The sequence below is a fragment of the Lichenostomus cassidix genome, chromosome 1Aa (assembly GCF_008360975.1).
Source record: "Lichenostomus cassidix isolate B80296 chromosome 1Aa, HeHo_3.0, whole genome shotgun sequence".
In the NCBI taxonomy this organism is placed as follows: Eukaryota; Metazoa; Chordata; class Aves; order Passeriformes; family Meliphagidae; genus Lichenostomus; species Lichenostomus cassidix.
Window position 1 is genome coordinate 714,513 of NC_139480.1, and position 19,646 is coordinate 734,158.

Here is a 19,646-nt window from a genome sequence, read left to right on the forward strand (position 1 = left end):
CTTGGGATGGGAACAACATCCCAGAACAAAGCCAGGAGGGAAAAATTCCCTCTTCCTGTATATCCAGGGAAGGGAAGGAAAAAAGGAAAGGAAAGGAAAGGAAAGGAAAGGAAAGGAAAGGAAAGGAAAGGAAAGGAAAGGAAAGGAAAGGAAAGGAAAGGAAAGGAAAGGAAAGGAAAGGAAAGGAAAGGAAAGGAAAGGAAAGGAAAGGAAAGGAAAGGAAAGGAAAGGAGAGGAAAGGAGAATGTCACAAGTCAGGAAATCCAGGAATGGTTTGGGATGGAAAAGCCCTTGGAAAACATGGAATCCAACCATTCCCAGCTCTGATCCGTGTCCCCGAGTGCCACAAAAACATGGATTTAAATCCCGCCGGGAATGCGGAATCCAAACCTCCCATTCCAAGGCCTGACCACCCTTTCCAGGGGGAATTATCCCAATATCCACCCGGAATCTCCCATGGCCACCAGCTGGGGCTTTTCCAGAGGCTGATCCTGGTTTTCCAGGAAGGACAAAAATCCTTATCCCGCCCTGGCTTTGGATAAAAAAGTGAGAATTCCCTTCTGGGATTTATGTCTGGAATTGCCTGAGATGGATCCATGGGAAGCTCCAGACATCCCATTCCCAGATTGTGATGGAGAACAAAAATCATGGATACTCCAGGACAGAATTCCTGGAGAAACTGTGGCTACTCCTGGATCCTGGAATTGTCCAAGGCCAGGCTGGATGGGCTTGGAGCAGCCTGGGATAGTGGGAAGAATCCAGAGGTTGGAATTGGATGGATTGCAGGTCCTTTCCCACCCAAACCATTCCAGGATTCCTTGGATTTCGTGGCTGAAAACCCCAGAGAGCCACAGCCAGGAATTCCTTGGACACTTCCAGGGATGGGAACTCCATGGGAAATCCTTTCCAAGGCCTGACCTCATTTTCCATGGAGAAATGATCCCAAAGATCCAATCCAAGCTCCCCCAGCCCCAATCCCGGGGCAAATCCCACTTTTCCCAACCTCTCCCTCCCGAGGCACTGCCAGCATTCCATGGGCAAGGATTCCAGAATTCCCACAATCCTGGGATGGTTTGGGTTCAGAGGACCTTCAAATCCATCCAATTCCAACCTTTGGACACCTTTTACTGCTCCAGCCTGGCCTTGGACAATTCCAGGGGCAGCCACAGCTTTTCTGGGAATTTCATCCCAACCTTTTCGGGTAGGATCTGGAGCCAGGATAAATTCTCCCCTCCCCGTCAATTATCCCAAAAAATGGATTTTTTTGGGAGCTGATGGAGCCTTGGGGTGACCCTGGTGGCCTCTCCTTCGATGTCCCTCAAGATTCCCAACATTCCTGATGTTTCCCCAACATTCCCAAAGTTTTTCTCCCTTCCCATCACATCCAAACCACCGATTCCCCCCAAATCCAGGACATTTCTTTCTCTTCCCCGTTCATTCCCATCTTTTCGGCGGGATTTTTCCACTCCAGCACGGATCACACCCAGCCAACCTTTCCCTGACATTTCTCCATGTGCTGAAGCATCTCAGATGCTTCCCACCAACGGCTTTCCACGATTCCTGCCTTTCCCAGGAGAAGTGGCAAACACTTGACAACTCATCCCTATTTTTAGCCGTTCCGACGGAATTTTGGAGCTCTTCCTCCAAAATCCTTCAGGATCCTTCCAGGATTTCATCTCCCGCTACCCCAGGCTGCTCCAAACCCCAGTGTCCGACCCGGCCTTGGAAAATTCCTGCATTTCTGGATTCTCTGGGATCGATTTCGTGGAGAAATTCCCAACTCCCATCCTGCCCCATCCCAATCCAGCCGCTGAGTTATCCGTGTGTCATTCCAGGCATTTTCCCGTGGGTTGGGAGCCCACAGGGAATGAGCTGATCGTGATCCGGGATTTGGGAGGATTCGGCAAAATTCGGGAAGATGCTCCGGGATCGAGAATTTCCTCCCCGCGGAATAAACTCCGGGAGTGGAATTTCATCCAGGAGGGGACAAAGGGACATTTCCATGATCCCAGGGTTTTCCAAGCCCTGTCCAACCCAGCCTTGGGAATTTTTATCCCAGGGTTGTCGCCCTGGTGATTGATGGAGAAGGAGGAGGAGGAGGGAATTATCTGGGCTGGAAAATCCGTTGGAAAACATCCAATCCAAGCATTCCCAGCATTCCCAAATCCACCACTGCCCCACATTCCCAAGTGCAGCATCCACAGCTTCTATGGACGTTTCCAGGGATGAGAATTCCACGAATTCCCTGGAAAAATTCACCCCTGGAGCTTCCTGGGCTCCTGAGATTCCCAGATCCATGTGGGAATTCTGGGAATCCTGATCCTCCTCTCCCAGTTCATTCCCAAAACCAGTCTGGGGCCAAATCATCCCAACCGGATCCAGGGGAAGCTCCTGGTCTGGAAATCATGGAAATTCCATTCCTAAATCCAATGGGAGGAGAACCTCATCCGATGGGAGAACAGAACCAAAAAGTCGGGAATTAAATTCAGGAAGTTCCTGCTGGGAATGAGGGAAAATTCCTGGAGCAGGAGGTTCAGCCTTCCCTGGCAAAGCTCTGGATTTGGAATCCCGGGAATCACAGAGTTGGAATTCTGGGAATCACCATTTTGGGGAATTAAATCCCAACCTGGGGTGACCAAATACCATCTTGAGGATTAAATTCCACTCTGGGAAGACCAAATCCCAACCTGGAAATACCAAATCCCACCCTGGAGAACCAAAACCCTTCCTGAGGATACTGAACTTCATCCTGAGGGACCAAATCCCATCTTGGGGAATTCAATCTCATCCTGGAGGCACCAAAATCAATCCTGAGGGAACTAAAATCCATCCTTGGAACACCAAACTCTATCCTGGGGAATCAAATCCCATCCTGAGGGAACCAAACCTCATCTTGGTGGCCAAATTCCATCCTGGGAACACCAAACTCAATCCTGGGAATACCAAACTCAGTCCTGGGAATACCAAACTCAATCCTGGGGAACCAAACCCAATCCTGGGGATTTAATTCTCCATCCTGGAGGCAACAAATCCCATCCTGGGGAATCCAATCCCAACCTGGAAGCAACAAAATCCATCCTGAGGGACCAAACCTATCCTAGGGGATCAAATCCCATCTTGGGGAATTCAATCCCAACCTGGGGGGACCAAAATCCAACCTGGGAATACCAAAATTCCATCCTGGAGGCACCCAACCCATCCTGGGGAATCAAATCTCCACCTGGAGGCACCAAATTCCATCCTGGAAGCACCAAATCCCATCTTGGGGAATTCAATTCCATCCTGGGAACACCAAATCCCATCCTGGAGGAACCCAAACCATCCCAGGGAACCAAATCCCATCCTGGAAGCACCAAATTCCATCCCGAGGGACCAAATCCCATCTGGGGGAATTCAATCCCATCCTGGGAACACCAAATCTCAACCTAGGAACACCAAATCCTATCCTGGAGAATCAAAACCCATCCTTGGAACACCAAACTCCATCCTGGGGACCAAATCCCATCCTGGGGAACCAAATCCCATTCCAAGGGAACCAAACCTCATCTTGGTGGCCAAATTCCATCCTGACTCAATCTTGGGAAATCAAATCCCATCCTGGAGGCACCAAATTCCATCCTGGAAGCACCAAATCCCATCTTGGGGAATTCAATCCCAACCTGGGAACACCAAATCCCATCCTGGAGAATCAAAACCCATCCTTAGGGATACCAAACTCCATCCTGAGGGACCAAATCCCAAATTGGGGAATTTGATCTCATCCTGGGGTGACCAAAATCCAACCTGGGAATACCAAAATCCCATCCTGGGGGATGAAATCCCAACCTGGAGGCACCAAATTCCATCCTGGAAGCACCAAATTCCATCCTGGAGTGGTCAGGAAGTTGGGTCATCCCATGATCCCATCATCCCATCATCCCAAACCATCCCAGGATGAGTCAATTCCTTCCCAGCCAAACTCAGCAGGGAAAAATCTCCCAAGTCAATTAAAAAAAAAAAAAATTAAAAAAGGGAATTTGTGATGGGATTTGGGATAAAACTGGGATATTTTAATTATCCTGGATGTTTTCATGATTCCTGAAGGAGTCCAGGCTTTTCCTGCTCCTCATTCCCACTCCTTGGACTGATCCATCCAAATCCTGAACGTTGGAATTCCCACAGAAGTTGTATCAAATTCCAGACTTTGCTCTCGGCTTTCCATTGGATCTTCCCTCATTCCAACAGAAATCAGACACGGTAATTCCATGGATCATGGCAAGCTCCGAGCTCATGGAATTCCCAAAAGATTTTTTAATTCCATGGATCCCAGCAAGCTCTGAGCTCATGGAATTCCCAAGGGATCCACTGATTCCATGGATTCCAGTGAATTCCGAGCTCATGGAACTCCCAACGGACTCACTGATTGATTCCACAGATCCCAGCAAGCTCCAAACTCACGGAATTCCCAGAGGATTCATTGATTCCATGGATTCCAGTGAATTCTGAGCTCATGGAATTCCCAAAGGATCCACTTATTCCATGGATCCCGACAAGTTCCAAGCTCAGAGAATTCCCACATGGAATATCCAACCCAGCCCAGCTCAAGGCCATTCCCTCTCCTCCTTTCCCTCGGGATCAACTCCTTCAGGAGATCCACGGGAAGAAATCGTCTTGGGAATAATTCCGGGAATAATTCTGTGGATAATTTTGGGAATAATTCCGGGAATAATTTCGGGAATAACCTGGTTCTCTCCAGGCAAACAAAGGAAAACTCATCCCGTCAGGGAAAACTTGGGAAGGACTCTGGAATGAGGCAGAGCCTTTTCCCTGGAATTTCTCCCAGGGATGGAATGAACCCCTGGATGGTGGCATTGGGAAAATTCCAGGCGGGAATTTGCAGCAGGGAGAGCAAATTCCATCGAGGATGATCCCAAAATCCACTCCCCCCTTTCCAGCCCCTTTTCCCACTTTTTTCCACACGCCTGGAGAGGTTTTCCAGGAAAATCCAAAGGGAATGGTGACACCGACAGGGCCAGGCAATTCCCAGTTTAAAATCCATGGAATTCCAGCCTCAAAGCCATGGAATACCGGGATGAGGGGCTGGGAAGCACAGGGGGGAATCCAAACTGCCTCACTAACTTGGGAATGCTGCATTCCCAGATTCCCAGCAAGAGGAAAAAAAGGGGGAAAAAACCCAGGGAATGGGATGAAATTTCCCAGTTTTCCGGGAAAAACTGCAGGATTGATCCAGAAAAAAAAAAAAAAATCCCATGGATGCCATTTTGAGCCCTGAAGTTTCACTTCCAGGGATGGAAAATCCATAGGGAATGGGAGAGAGGGGAGAGAGCGATATTCCCACCGGGGTGAGAACATTCCCACCGGAGCGGGGAGAGAACAAAGGAAATCCAGGAATTCTGCTGGAAAATCCCAATCCAGCCCGGCTCTGCAGCCCCGGCGAGGCAAGGAGAAGCTTTTTCCCAGTTTTCCTCCCACATGGAAAAGCTGTCCCTCTGCTCCCGGGAATGCTGGGGGCGGAAAGGTCTCTCCATCCGGAGCTTTTCCTGCCTCCCTCTTCCCGAGATCCACACGTTCTGAGTCTCCCAGGAATTTTTATTTTTGCAGTAAAGAGATGGAATTTCGGCCGAAGGAGCGATGGGGAAACTCCTGGGTGAGATCCCAGCTCTGGGAATATCCTGGGAATGAGCTCCGGGATGGAAAGAGCTGGGAAAGATCTCCCGGTTTTCCCCAGAGATCCCAAACTCTCCCCGGCCAAAGTCCAGGGAAAAACTCTGAGGATTCCAACCCCGAAAAGCCAAAGGGCTGAGCAGGGAAAAGGAGTGAAAATTCCCAAAAATTCCCAAAAATTCCCAAAGATTCCAAGCAGCATCCACACCGAAAACCCCAGAAAGTGGGAAATGGCATCAGGATAAGGCAGAAAGACAGGGAAGGAAATCCCTCTGGAGCCCCACAGGATTTTTGGGAATGAGGATCCCAAGCTGAGCAGGACAGGAGTCATTCATTCCCTCAGGGAAAAGGAGTGAAAATTCCCAAAATTTCCAAGTTCCCACGAGCAGCATCACCATCAAAATTCCTGGAAAGTGGGAAATGCAGCAGGACAAAGCACAAAACCAGGGAAGAAAATCCCTTTGGAGCCCCCAGGATTGCAGGGAATGAGGATCCCGAGCCGAGCTGGGGTTGTTCATCCCTCATGGGAGAAAACTGAAAATTCCCAAAAATTCCAAGGCACCACCAGCAGCACCAGCACCAAAACCTTCCCAAAATTCCGAGACATGGCCCCAGGACAGGGCACAGAACCAGGGAGGAAAATCCCTTTGGATCCCCCCAGGATCGCTGGGAATGAGGATCCTGAGTCAAGAAACAGCCTCAGGGAAAAGGAGTGAGAATTCCCAAAAATTCCGAGCTACCGCCAGCACCAAATGCCTCCAAAATTCCACAGCTGAGCTCCAGGACAGGGCAGAGAACCAGGGAGGAAAATCCCTCTGGATTCCCCCAGGATCACCAGGAATGAAGATCCTGAGTCAAGAAACAGCCATTCATTCCTTCAGGGAAAAGGAGTGAGAATTCCCAAAAATTCCAAGGCACCACCAGCTCCAAAATCCTCCCAAAATTCCCCAGCTCAGCCCCAGGACAGGGCACAAAACCAGGGAGGAAAATCCCTCTGGATCCCCCCAGGATTGCTGGGATTTGGGTCTGGAGCTGAGCAGGGGCTGTTCATTCCCTCAGGGAAAAGGAGTGAAAATTCCCCAAAATTCCGAGCTGCCTCCAGCACCAAACGCCCCCCAAAATCCCACGGCTCAGCCCCAGACCGCTGAATAACCCGGAATGAGCCAGGGGGGAAAATCCCCCCAGGATCGCTGGGAATGAAGATCCCAAGTCAAGCAATAGCCATTCATTCCCTCGCGGAAAAGAACCGAAAATTCCCCAAAAATTCCGAGGCACCACCAGCACCAAAATCCTCCCAAAATCCCACGGCTCAGCCCCAGAGCACGACACCGACCCGGAACGAGCCAGGGAGGAAAATCCCCCCAGGATTTTTGGGAATGAGAATCCCAAACCGAGCATCCCTCATGGAAGAGAACCGAAAATCCCCCAAAATTCCAATCCACCTCCAGCACCAAACCCCCTCCATCCATCCCCAGGCCACGACACCGATCCAACACCCCCCACCGCTTCCCAAAAATTAAAAAAAAAAAATCCCTGGAGAAGCGGTCGCGGCTCACCTTTGGCCCCGCGCAGGACGAAGCCGAAGCCCTCATGCTCTCGTTTCTGCAGCACTGCCGTCTTCTCCTCGATGATGTAGTCACTGGGCAGGAAAGAGCACAAGAGAACCATGCCAGGGTTAGACCTCAGCACCATCTCTGCTGCCAGCCGCGCTGCCACCGGCCGGGGGTGGCTCTGTCACCAGCCGGGGGTGGCCGCTGTCACCGGGAGCCCTCTTCGCATCCAGCCGTTCATCTCCGCAGGGATCGCCTTCCCCTCCCTCTCTCTCTCTCTTCCTCTCCCTCTCTCTCTCTCTGTCTCTCTCTCTCTCTCTCTCGCTTTTTTCCCGATTTTTTTTTTTTGGGGGGATTTTTTTTCGTGCCCGAAGTCACACCAAAAAGACGGAAGCGACTTCGCCTCGGCGCGGAGGAGGAGGAAAAGGAGGCAAAAAAAAAAAAAAAAAAAAAAAAGGGAGGAGGAGGGAGGGGAAAAAAAGGGAAAAAAAAAAAAAAAAGGAAAAGCTTGGATCCCCCCCTGCTGCCCACCGGGCCCCTCGCAGTCACCTGCAGAGGAATGCAGGGATACGGAGCTCTCCCGGGAATGCGGGAGAGGAACCCACGCGGGAATTCGGAATGTCGGGATCCGGATCTTCTCCCCTCAGCCGCGCAGCCCCGCGGGCTCGGCCATCGGGAATCGCCTCTTCCCGAGCGGGGGGAAAAAACCAAAAAAATCGGGATGGTTGGATGAGAGAGCAGCGCTGCCTCCTCGCTGTCGGCCGGGCAGAGTTTAAATCCTCATCCCGGCGGATTTGAGCCCAAAAAATTCCACACCCTCCGCACCCCGCGGGCGTTGCTAAGTGACGGAGCGCCGGGAGCGGGGGGGAAGCATCGCGGGGAAAAGCCGGGAGTGATGGAGCGGCGGATGGACAGACGGACGGACGGACGGACGGACGGATGGATTTATCCCCCTCCCCAAATTGCCTCTAGGAGCGGCGGGAGGGGGAAGGGGCCGCAGGTCCCTCCCAGCTGAGCCGCAGGGGTGACATCAGAGCCGGGATGATAATCCGGGAGAGCCGGGAAGGAGCTCGGGAAGGAGCTCGGGAAGGAGCTCGGGAAGGAGCTCGGGAAGGAGCTCGGGAAGTGGGAGCCAAAGCGGGAGTGGAGAGGAGGGAGAGAGGGGAGGGATGGGAACAATGGGAGGGATGGGGAATGGTTGGGAATGTTGGGGAGGGATGGGAACAATGGGAATGGGAGGGATGGGGAGGGATGGGGAATTGTTTGGGATGCTGGAGAGGGAAATGGGAGAGATGGGGGAGATGGGGAGATATGGGAAATGTTTGGGAATGTTGGAGGGATATGGACAATGGGATGGATGGGGAAGGATTGGGAATGTTGGGGAGGGATGGGAACAATGGGAATGGGAGGGGTGGGGAGGGATGGGGAATTGTTTGGGATGCTGGAGAGGGAAATGGGAGAGATGGGCAGGGATGGGGAATGTTTGGGAATGTTAGAGAGGGATGTGGAGAGATGGGAACAATAGGAGGGATGGGGAATGGTTGGGAATGTTGGAGAGGGATGGGAACAATGGGAAATGGGAGGGATGGGAGAGATGGGGAAATACTTGGGATGTTGGAGAGGGATGGGGGAGATGGGGAGGGATGGGGAATGTTTGGGAATGTTGGAGAGTGATGTGGAGAGATGGGAACAATGGGAGAGATGGGGAGGGATGGGGAATTTTTGGAATGTTGGGGAGGGATGGGAACAATGGGAAATGGGAGGGATGGGAGAGATGGGGAATTATTTGGGATGTTGGAGAGGGATGGGGGAGATGGGGAGGGATGGAGAATGTTTGGGAATGTTGGAGGGGGATGGGGAGGAATGTGGAGGGATATGGACAATGGGAGGGATGGGGAATTGTTTGGGGTATTGGAGAGGAATGGGGAGGGATGGGAACAATGGGAGCAATGGGGAATGATTGGGAATATTGGGGAGGGATAAAAAAAACCAGAGAAAGATAGGAACAATGGGAGGCGTGGAGAGGGAGAGGAGAGATGGGGTGGGATGGGGAATGATTGGGAATGTTGGGGAGGGATGTGGACAATGGGATGGATGGGGAATGATTGGGAATGTTAGAGAGCAATGGGAACAATGGAAGGGATGGGTAATGATTGGGAATATTGGGGAGGGATGGAGAGAGATGGAAGTGACAGGGAATAATGGGGGGGATGGGGATTGACTGGGAGGGATGGGGAACAGTAGGGAATGTTGGGGAGGGATGGGAAAGGATGGGAACAATGGGGAGGGATGGGGAAAAATGGGAATGATGGGAAGGGATGGGGAACAGAGGGAGTGATGGGGAGGGATGGGATGGGATTGATGGGAGCGATGGGGAAAAATGGGAAGTGGTTGGGAGTGTTGGGGAGGGATGGGGAGAGATGGGAACAATGGGAATGATGGGGAGGGATGGGTGGTTTTGGGATTGATGGCGAGTGCTGGGAAGGGATGAGGAAAACGGGGAATGTTAGGGAGGGATGGGAAGAGATGGGGAACAGTGGGAGGGATGGAGAAGGGAGGAGGGAGAGGGGGAAAAGTGGGAGAAACTGGGAGCGATGGGATCCATGGGGAGGGATTGGGAGAGATGGGAGCGATGGGGGATTATGGGAATGGTGGGAATGTTGGGAATGTTGGGGAATGTTGGGGAAAAATGGGAATGATGGGAATGATGAAGAACAATGGGAATGATGGGAATAATGAGGAACAATGGGAGCAATGGGAATGATGGGAATGTTGGGGAATGATGGGAATGATGACGAACGATGGGAATAATGGGAAGAGATGGAAAAGAATGGGAATGCTGGGAAGGGATGGGAAGAGAAGGGATGGATGGGAGGGATGGGAGCAGCCAGAGGTGCCAGCAGGAATTCCCTATGGATCCATTCCTGGACGGGAAAAGCCTGGAGTTCCACTGGGGATTGATGAACCAGGCTGGGCCTCAGCAATCCTCCAGAGGGAATGGATTCCTGCCAGGATCACTGGGAATACTGGGAATATCAGGATCCTGGTGGATATCCCAGGAGATCCGAGATGGAAGGCGAGGAGCACACGGAGCTGGGATGACATTCCCGGATTTCCATGACCAACCAGCACTGGGAAAATCTCCCTCTGTATCCATCCTCAGCAATTCCAGGTGTCCCAATCCCACCTGGGCAGGAATTTCTGCCCACAACACCATTCCCACCGGGAATATTCCTTCATTTTCCACACCGGGAATGCGATCCCAACAACTGATGCATGCTGGGACATCAACCATTTTCCATGGAAACCGGAGCTCTCCAATCCCGAATTCCCAGCATTTCCCTGCTATTCCAGCACTATGATTGTGGATTCTGCAGTATCCATGAAAACCAGGGAATGGAAAAATCCGGGGATTTCATGCCACAAACCCTTCGGAGTCACCTCCCACATTCCCTGGATCCCAAAAGCCAAACCGGACCTGGAGATGTTCCTCAGGGTGGAGAAAAATCTCCCATCTCCGAGGAAATCCCCTTTTCCAGTGTCCCTCTGGAAATTCCCACCAGGATTCCCAAATCCAGGGAGATTGGATTGGAGTTCCACTGGGAATGTTCAGAGGGACAAAGCCAGGCTGGGAGAGCTGGGAATGTTCACCAGGAGAAGGGAAGGATCCAGGGATGGATGGGATTTTGGGAAGGAGTTCCTGGCTGGGATGGAATTCCCAGAGAAGCTGTGGATCCTTGGGAATGTCAAGGCCAGGCTGGAACACCCTGGAATCATGGGAATTTTTCCTGCCCTTGGAATGGGATTGAAGCTCAATTCCCACCCAAACCATTCCAGGATTTTCCAATGGAATGTCCATCTCAGCAGTGAATTCCCAATATCCAAGGAATTCCTGGATGTGACACTCAAAGCTCCAAGCCCAGCTCGGACTCTTGACCTTGGAATCTTTTCCAACCACCTCTGGAATCCCATGGATTTTAGGATCTCCCCAGCAGCTCCAGCTGAACTCAAGTTCCAAAAATTCCCGGTGAGTTTCCTTCCCTCTCCAGCCATTCTGACATTCCAGCATTTTCCCAGGAAATCGTGTGACCTTTTCCCGTGGGAATAACCAACTGGATCCAGGAAAACTGATTTTATTTCCCGATTTCCCTCTTTTCCTTTCAGAATCCCGGAATTCGCTTGGAAAAAGAACGAGCAAGGAACAACTCCCCGCCGATCCAGGTTGCTCCAAGCTTTCTCCAACCAACCTGGAACTTCTCCAGGTGTCTCCTGGGTGGCTTTTCCTGGGTTTTTTCCCCCAATCCTTGGGGAATGCGGGGGGAGCGTTACCTAAGCGGGATCGGCGTCACCGGGAACGTGGGTTGGGATCCAGGTGTGTGGGATCCGGAGCCGGAGCCGTCACCGGAGCCGGGAACGCCATCCTTGGGAAGCGTGGGAGCGGCGGATGAATCACGGCTCCGCCGGCTTCCCGCAGCATTCCGTGGATTCTAAAAGGAGCCGGGATGGGGTGGGGGTGGCGAGGAGAGCGACGCCCACCTTTAACTCCTGGAGCTCCGCGGGGATGGAGAGGATTTCCTGGGATTTTGGGTTCTGTCTCTGCTTGTGCTTGGTGGTGACCTCTCCAGGATATCCTTTTCCGGTCGTTTTCCAATCCTTTTCCAATCCTCTTCCATGTTTTTCCATAGTTCTGTCTGATCTGATCCTCATCTTTAACTCCCAGCATTCCACGGGGACAGAGAGGATTCCAGGTGCCATTCCAGGTCCAATTCCAGGTTCTCCACTCATCCCTGGTGAACAAGGGGTGACACTGCTGCGATGCTCTCGATGGCCTCTCTTCCCAGGACATACTTTTCCAGTCCTTATCCATGTTTTCCCATGATTTTGCATGACCCAAAGCCCACCTTTACCTCCCAGCATTCCATGGGGACAGGTCCCATTCCAGGTCCAATTCCATCTCCTCTTCAGTCACCAATAGGTGACACTCCTGGGATGGTGGTGATGCCTCCAGGACGTCCTTTTCCGGTCATTTTCCAATCCTTTTCCAATCCTTTTCCATGTTTTTCCATAGTTCTGCCTGATCTGATGCTCATCTTTAACTCCCAGCATTCCATGGGGATGGAGAGGATTCCAGGTCCCATTCCAGGTCCCATTCCAGGTGCCATTCCAGGTCCCATTCCAGGTTCTCCACTCATCCTTGGTCACCAAGGGGTGGCACTGCTGGGATGGTGGGGATGTCTCTCCAGGACATCCTTTTCCAGTCATTTTCCATGTTTTTCCATGATTTTGCCTGATTCAAAACCCAGCTTTACCTCCCAGCATTCCATGGGGACAGGAGAGACTCCAGGTCCCATTCCAGGTCCCATTCCAGGTTCTCCACTCATCCTTGGTCACCAAGGGGTGACACTGCTGGGATGCTCTTGGTGGCCTCTCTTCCCAAGACATCTTTTTCCAAACCTTTTCCAATCCTTTTCCATGTTTTTCCATAGTTCTGTCTAATCTGATGCCCATCTTTACCTCCCAGCATTCCATGGGGACAGAGAGGATTCCAGGTCCCATTCCAGGTTCTCCACTTATCCTTGGTGACCAAAGGGTGACACTGCTGGGATGGCAGTGATGCCTCCAGGACATCCTTTTCCAATCCTTTTCCAAACCTTTTCCAATCCTTTTCCAATCCTTTTCCATGTGTTTTCCATGTTTTTCCACAGTTCTGCCTGATCCAATGCCTGCATTTAACTGCCAGCATTCCACAGCGACAGGGAGGATTCCAAATCCCATTCCAGGTCCCATTCCAGGTCCCATTCCATCTCCTCCTCAATCACCAAGGGGTGACACTCCTGGGATGGCAGTGATGACTCCAGGACATCCTGTCCCAATCCTTTTCCAATCCTTTTCCATGATTTTGTCTGATCCAAAGCCCACCTTTAACTCCCAGAATTCCACAGCGACAGAGAGATTTCCAGGTCCAATTTCAGGTTCTCCACTCATCCTTGGTCACCAAAGGGTGACACTCCTGGGATGGTGGTGATGCCTCCAGGACATCCTTTTCCAGTCCTTATCCATGTTTTTCCATGATTTTGCATGATCCAAAGCCCACCTTTAACTCCCAGAATTCCACAGGGACAGAGAGGATTCCAGATCCCATTCCAGGTCCCATTCCAGGTCCAATTCCAAGTTCTCCACCCATCATTGGTCTCCAAGAGGTGACACTCCCAGGATGCCCTCAGTGGCCTCTCGTCCCACCTTTTCCATGGAAAAATATTCCCTAAAATCCAATCCAAACCTCCCTGAGGCCGTTCCCTCTCCTCCTGTCCCTTATTCCCTGGGAAAAGGTGGAATTTCATCTCCAACCTCAGAACATCTTCTGCTCACAAATTCCCTCTTCCCGAATTTTTCTCCTCCCAGTTGGAATCCATTTGTAGCCGTGGGAATGAATTCCCAGAATTCCATCCCAATTCCCAGAATTCCATCCCAATTCCCAGAATCCCATCCCAATTCCCCCAGAATTCCATCCCAATTCCCAGAATTCCATCCCAATTCCCAGGATTCAATCCCAATTCCCAGAATTCCACCCAATTCCCAGAATCCCATCCCAATTCCCAGAACTCCACCGCCTGCAGGGTGACAAAAATCCTCGGATTTCTTTGAATCCTGCTGCCTCATTCCCTACTTTTCCATAGGCTCCTTTTCCTTCATTTCCTAACACTCTCTCCAATCTTCCCTAGGCTGAAAATTCCAGGGAATTTTTCCCAAAGGAAAAAAAAATGGGATGGGATGGAAATCAAGGTCTCTTCCCACCCAAACCATTCCATGATTCCAGGAGGGGAAGGAACTGGAAAAGCTTTTTCCGATTCCTCTTCCCGATATTCCGGAGGTGGAATCATTCCAAGGATGAATTCCTTGGATCATCCACGATCTCCTCATGGAATCCTGGAATGGTTTGGGTGGGAAGAGAATTTCAATCCAATCCCATTCCAAGGTCCACAATCCCATTTTTCCTTGGAAAAGGCGCGGTGTGGAGGGATTTTTGGGAATTTTGTGCCGATCCCATGGAAAGGCTCCTGCTCTTGGGATGGAATCCATGGAATGATGGAAAAAACGGGAAAACTCCTGGCTGGAGCGGCGCCATTCCATCGGCAACTGGAATTAGGAGGGAAAACTCTTCCTGGAAAAGCTCCTCTGGAATCCTGGAATCCAACTCAGGACATTCCCAAGCCTCTGGAATTCTCTGGAAGCAGCAGCTTTTGGGATCAATTCCCTCTTTCCTGGAGTTCTGGGAATATCCTGGAATTCTGGGATGATTTGGGGACTCAAAACTCTGGGAATTCCATCCCATTCCATCCCACGGAATTCCATTCCATCCTCCCAGCATCCCAAGCTGTGCCAACCTTTCCCTGGACATTCCCAGTTGAAAATTCCCTTTTTACTCCTCCCTGTTTTCCCAGTTTTCCCATTTCTTCCTCCCTGTTTTCTCAGTTTTCCCATTTTTTTCCTCCCTGTTTTCCCAGTTTTCCCATTTTTTTCTCCCTGTTTTCCCAGTTTTCCCATTTTTTTCTCCCTGTTTTCCCAGTTTTCCCATTTTTTTCTCCCTGTTTTCCCAGTTTTCCCATTTTTTCCTCCTCCCTGTTTTCCCAGTTTTCCCATTTTTTCTCCCTGTTTTCCCATTTTTTCCTCCCTGTTTTCCCAATTTTCCCTTTTTTCTCCCTGTTTTCCCAGTTTTCCCATTTTTTTCTCCCTGTTTTCCCAGTTTTCCCTCTTTTTCTCCCTGTTTTCCCAGTTTTCCCATTTTTTCCTCCCTGTTTTCCCAGTTTTCCCTTTTTTCTCCTCCCTGTTTTCCCAGTTTTCCCATTTTTTCCCTCCCTGTTTTCCCATTTTTTCCTTTTTTCCTCCCTGTTTTCCCAGTTTTCCCATTTCTTCCTCCCTGTTTTCCCAGTTTTCCCATTTTTTCCTCCCTGTTTTCCCAGTTTTCCCATTTTTTTCCTCCCTGTTTTCCCAGTTTTCCCATTTTTTCCTCCCTGTTTTCCCAGTTTTCCCTCCCTGTTTTCCCAGTTTTCCCATTTTTTCCTCCCTATTTTCCCTATTTTCCGTGTTTTCCACGTTTTCCAGAGCTCCCTCCAGCCACCTCCGGGTCAATCCCTCTCCCTAATCCCCGAATCCGGATAACAGGAACGGAACAAATCCGGAATTTTGGCTCCCGCTCCCGATTTTTCCCCTTCCCAGCTGGGCTTTGGGTTTTTTTTTAATTCCCGAATTAATTTGGAGTCTCGTTAATCCCTTTAAATCCCAAAGGTAATTCCCGCCGGGATTTCTCATCCGGAGAAAACCAAACTCGGGTTCTTTCCCTCCAGGTGAATTTTTCCCATTTTTCTCTTGTTTTTCCCATTCCTGGACTTTGGGAATGACTGGAATTTCGGGAATGACTGGAATTTTGGGATCATCCGGAACATCCTGGCTCCGGAGAGGCCTTGAAGGGATTTCTGATCCCAAAGGAAATATGGGAATGGCGGGAAATCTTCCCATCCCGGGGGAGTTTTTCCATGTCCAAGCGGATTTATCCCAAAATTCCTGGTAATGTCCAAGCTTTCCAAACCATTCCATAAAATCCACAATTCCCAAAATCCATAATCCCCAATCTCCATTATTCCAAACCATTCTGCGATCCCAAAAAATCCACAATTCCCAAAATCCACAATTCCCAATCTCCATTATTCCAAACCATTCCACAATTCCCAAAATCCACAATTCCCCATCTCCATCCTTCCAAACAATTCCATGATCCCAAAAATCAATAATTCCCAATCTCTCATTCCAAACCGTTCCACGATCCCACAAAATCCCTAATCCATAATTTTTGGGATTTTTTCCCCCCTTTTCCCACCAATCCCACAAACTCCCATTTCCTTTGGAGAAAGAAAACGGAATCTAAACAATCGGATTGGAATCCAAACAATTCCCGAAGTTTTTTTCAGGATTGGGATCAATCCAAACCCTTCCCATGGATCAAATCCCACTCCAAGCTCTTCCCAAAATTTTTTTTTTCCCTTTAATTCCCCTTCCTGCTCCTCGTTTGGAATTTCGGAGCCTCCAGGGAATATTTTCCCAGTGAAAATTCCCAGGAATTCCAACTCCTGGCCAAGAGCTCCTCCCAGTGTTCTCCCGGGATGTGAATTCCAAAGGAAATCCCTTTTCCTAGTTTTCTCTTTATCCCATTGGATTCAATTCCCCATGGAATTTCACCTCATCCGGAAATTCCCACTTTTTCCCAGAAATTCCCACTTTTTTTCTGGCAATTCCCACTTTTTTTCTGGAAATTCCCATTTTTTTCCCCAGAAATTCCCACCTTTTTTCTGGAAATTCCCACTTTTTTCCCAGAAATTCCCACTTTTTTTCCGGAAATTCCCACTTTTTTTTTTTCCCAGAAATTCCCACTTTTTTTCTGGAAATTCCCATTTTTTTCCCACTCCAGCAGGAAATTTCCAGAGGTTCCTCTTGGCCATTTTTCCCTCAGTTTTTCCTTTTTCCCAATTTTTTTCCAGCAGGATTTTCCACCCCGAGCAACAAATCCCGGGAATTTCAAGGATCAACCCAAATCCCACAGATTCCTTGGAGTCAGGAATGCTCTGGGAGAAAAAAAAAAATTGGGATAAGGAGCTCAGCAAAGCGGGAAAACTTTGGGGATGAGCTCCGAGATTCCAAGAATTCCACGGATCCTCACAATTCCTTTGCCAAAGGTGAAGCTCCTCATCCAGCTCTGAGAATTTTGGGAATTCCAAGACTTTCCTGGGAAAAGGATTCCATTCCAGAGAAAGTTTCATGGAATTCCAGTGCTGCAGCAAATTCCTGAATCCAACCATTCCCATTCCCATTCCCAATCCCATTCCCATTCCCATTCCCATTCCCAATCCCATTCCCATTCCCATTCCCATTCCCAATCCCATTCCCATTCCCATTCCCAAATCCACCAGGAAATGGCAAAATCCAGGAATGAACCGGCTGGGAATGTGAAACATTCCCAAACTTTCCCAGAATCTTGGATCATCCCTTGGGACACAAGGAAGAATGTGAAACATTCCCAGATTTTCCCAGAATATTGGATTATCCATTGGGAAACGAGGCAGGAATGTGAAACATTCCCAGAATTCTCCAGAGTTTTGGATTCTCCATTGGGATACAAACCAGGAATGTGAAACATTCCCAAATTTTTCCAGAACATTGGATTCTCCACTGGAAAAGAGCCAGGAATGTGCAACATTCCCAAATTTTGGATCCATCACTGGAAAATGAGTCAGGAATGCAAAACATCCCCAGAATTCTCCAGAATAATGGATTCTCCATTAGAATACAAACCGGGAATGTGAAACATTCCCAAATTTTCCAAGAATGTTGGATTCTCCCCTGAGAAAAGAGCCAGGAATGTGCAACATTCCCAAATTTTGGATCCATCACTGGAAAATGAGTCAGGAATGTGACAACATTCCCAGAATTCTCCAGAGTTTTGGATTCTCCATTAGAATACAAACCCAGAATCTTCCAGAACCTTGGATCATCCATTGGGAAATGAACCAGGAATGTGCAACGTTCCCAGATTTTGGATCCTCAAATGGAAAATGAGTCAGGAATGTGATCACATTCCTAGAATTCTCCAGAGTTTTGGATTCTCCATTGGGATATGAAACAGGAATGTGAAACATTCCCAGACTTTTCCAGGACATTGGATTATCCACTGGAAAATGAGGCAGGAATGCAAAACATTCCCAGAATTCTCCAGAAATTTCTCTGGAAAATGAGGCAGGAATGTGACCACATTCCCAGAATTCTCCAGAGTTTTAGATTCTCCATTGGGACACAAATCAGGAATGTGAAACATTCCCAGACTTCTCCAGAACCTTGGATCATCCCTTGGGAAAGGAACCAGGAATTTGCAACGTTCCCAAACTTTAGATCCATCACTGGAAAATGAGGCAGGAATGTGAAACATTCCCAGAATTCTCCAGTGTTGGATTCTCCACTGGGATTCAAAACAGGAATTTGAAACATTCCCAAATTTTTCCAGAACCTTGGATCTCCATCAGGACACAACCTTGGCTCTCCCACTCCCCTCATCCTCATCCAAAACCCGAAATTCCACCCAAAACGCCTGGAAAAATCCCCTTCCCACGGATTCCACCCGGAAAAGGGCAGCTTTTCCCAGGGAAAGGAGAATTCCCGGAATTCCCGGGATCCCTTACCTGTGGGAGGTGAAGTTGTCGTAGGATCCGACGGTGTAATGCCGGAAAAGCCGCTTGGTCCGATCTTCCCTGGTTTCTGTGGGAAAAATCCACATCCCGAGTTATTCCCGGATTTTCCCTCCTTCCCAACGGATCCACCAATCCGGGAATTCCTGGTTTCAAGTGGGAATTTCTCCGTGGAGAAGGAGAAGAAGGAAAAATCCCACATGGAAGTGAGGAATTCCCGGGAATGTTGGAGTAATTCCCGAAATTCACATTCCAGCAAAATGGAATAACAGAGAATCCTCAATCCTAAGGAAATCCCAAATCCCACATTCCTGCCTTTTCCCACCTCGGCAGGGATGGGAAAAACTGGGAATGACGTTGGGATCTTCCCGCTCTCCTGGAGGATCCCAAACCCCTGGGAATGTGGGAATTGTGAGGAAAAACGGGAATGAGGGAGACAATCCCTGGGTGAGGATTCTCCATTTCCCATTTCCCTCTGGAATTTTCCTGGAGCCAACTGGGATGCTCAGCCTGGTTTTCCATGGAAAAATCCCAAGGATTTTTGAGGAATTCTTGCTTCCCATGCTGGATTGGGAATCAATCCCACGTTTTTTCAGCTCATCCCAATGTTTTCCTGGTTTGGAGCTTCCCGAGGCAATTCCAAGAGGGAAAATCATGGAATACTCAGAATTCCCAAAAAACCTGTGGTCCTGCAGTGCTGGGATTCCCTCCCCACCCAAATCCCAAAATGCTTCAATTCCCAAAATTCCCATTTTTCCACAAGTTTTCCATGAGCTTTCCAGGCGCACAATCCGTAAATCCGGAAATAAATATCCGGAAAAGGGAAAAATGCCCAAAATATTTCCCGGAAAGGGATGGAAAAAGGTGAGATCCTGGAATTTGGGATGTGCAGAATTCCGGGAGGGAAATTCCCAGTGATTCCCAGGGATCCAAGAGGCTTTTCCAGAAGGAGTTTCCCTGGATTCTGTGGGAATTCGCGGGAATTCCCATGGGATTGTCGTTCCAAGAGTTTCTCCTGGGAGAAAATCCCTTGGAAAACCATGGGATGAATCCCAAAGGGAAAATTTTGGGAATGATAGCAGCAGGGAATGAACAGGAAATTCCCTGGATTCGCCTGGGAAAATCCTCATCCCATTCCAAGGGATTCCCGGCTCTGATTCCAGCAGGAAATTCCAAGGAAAAGGAGAAGTTTGGGAAGTTC

General features: G+C 49.5%; 1 protein-coding gene and 1 long non-coding RNA gene across 8 annotated transcripts in view; one reads left to right on the forward strand and one right to left on the reverse strand.

Moving 5' to 3' along the window:
* The window catches only part of SHANK3 (SH3 and multiple ankyrin repeat domains 3), a 138,864-nt gene that overhangs the window by 49,935 nt on the left and 69,283 nt on the right, over nt 1-19,646 (reverse strand). For all 7 annotated transcript variants that reach the window (XR_014856288.1, XR_014856286.1, XM_085081180.1 and 4 more), the window contains 2 exons: nt 18,440-18,515; nt 7,221-7,303 (listed from right to left, as the gene is read on the reverse strand). Coding sequence is in view for 5 of the 7 variants with exons in the window: in XM_085081180.1 (XP_084937306.1) it covers nt 7,221-7,303; nt 18,440-18,515 (159 nt within the window). In the remaining 2 variants the exon portion in view is untranslated. The remainder of the gene's footprint in view (nt 1-7,220; nt 7,304-18,439; nt 18,516-19,646) is intronic.
* On the forward strand, nt 10,053-11,928 carry LOC146443009 (uncharacterized). Its single transcript, XR_014856296.1, has 3 exons — nt 10,053-11,241; nt 11,379-11,476; nt 11,587-11,928. It is a non-coding gene; the product is annotated as an uncharacterized LOC146443009 (long non-coding RNA).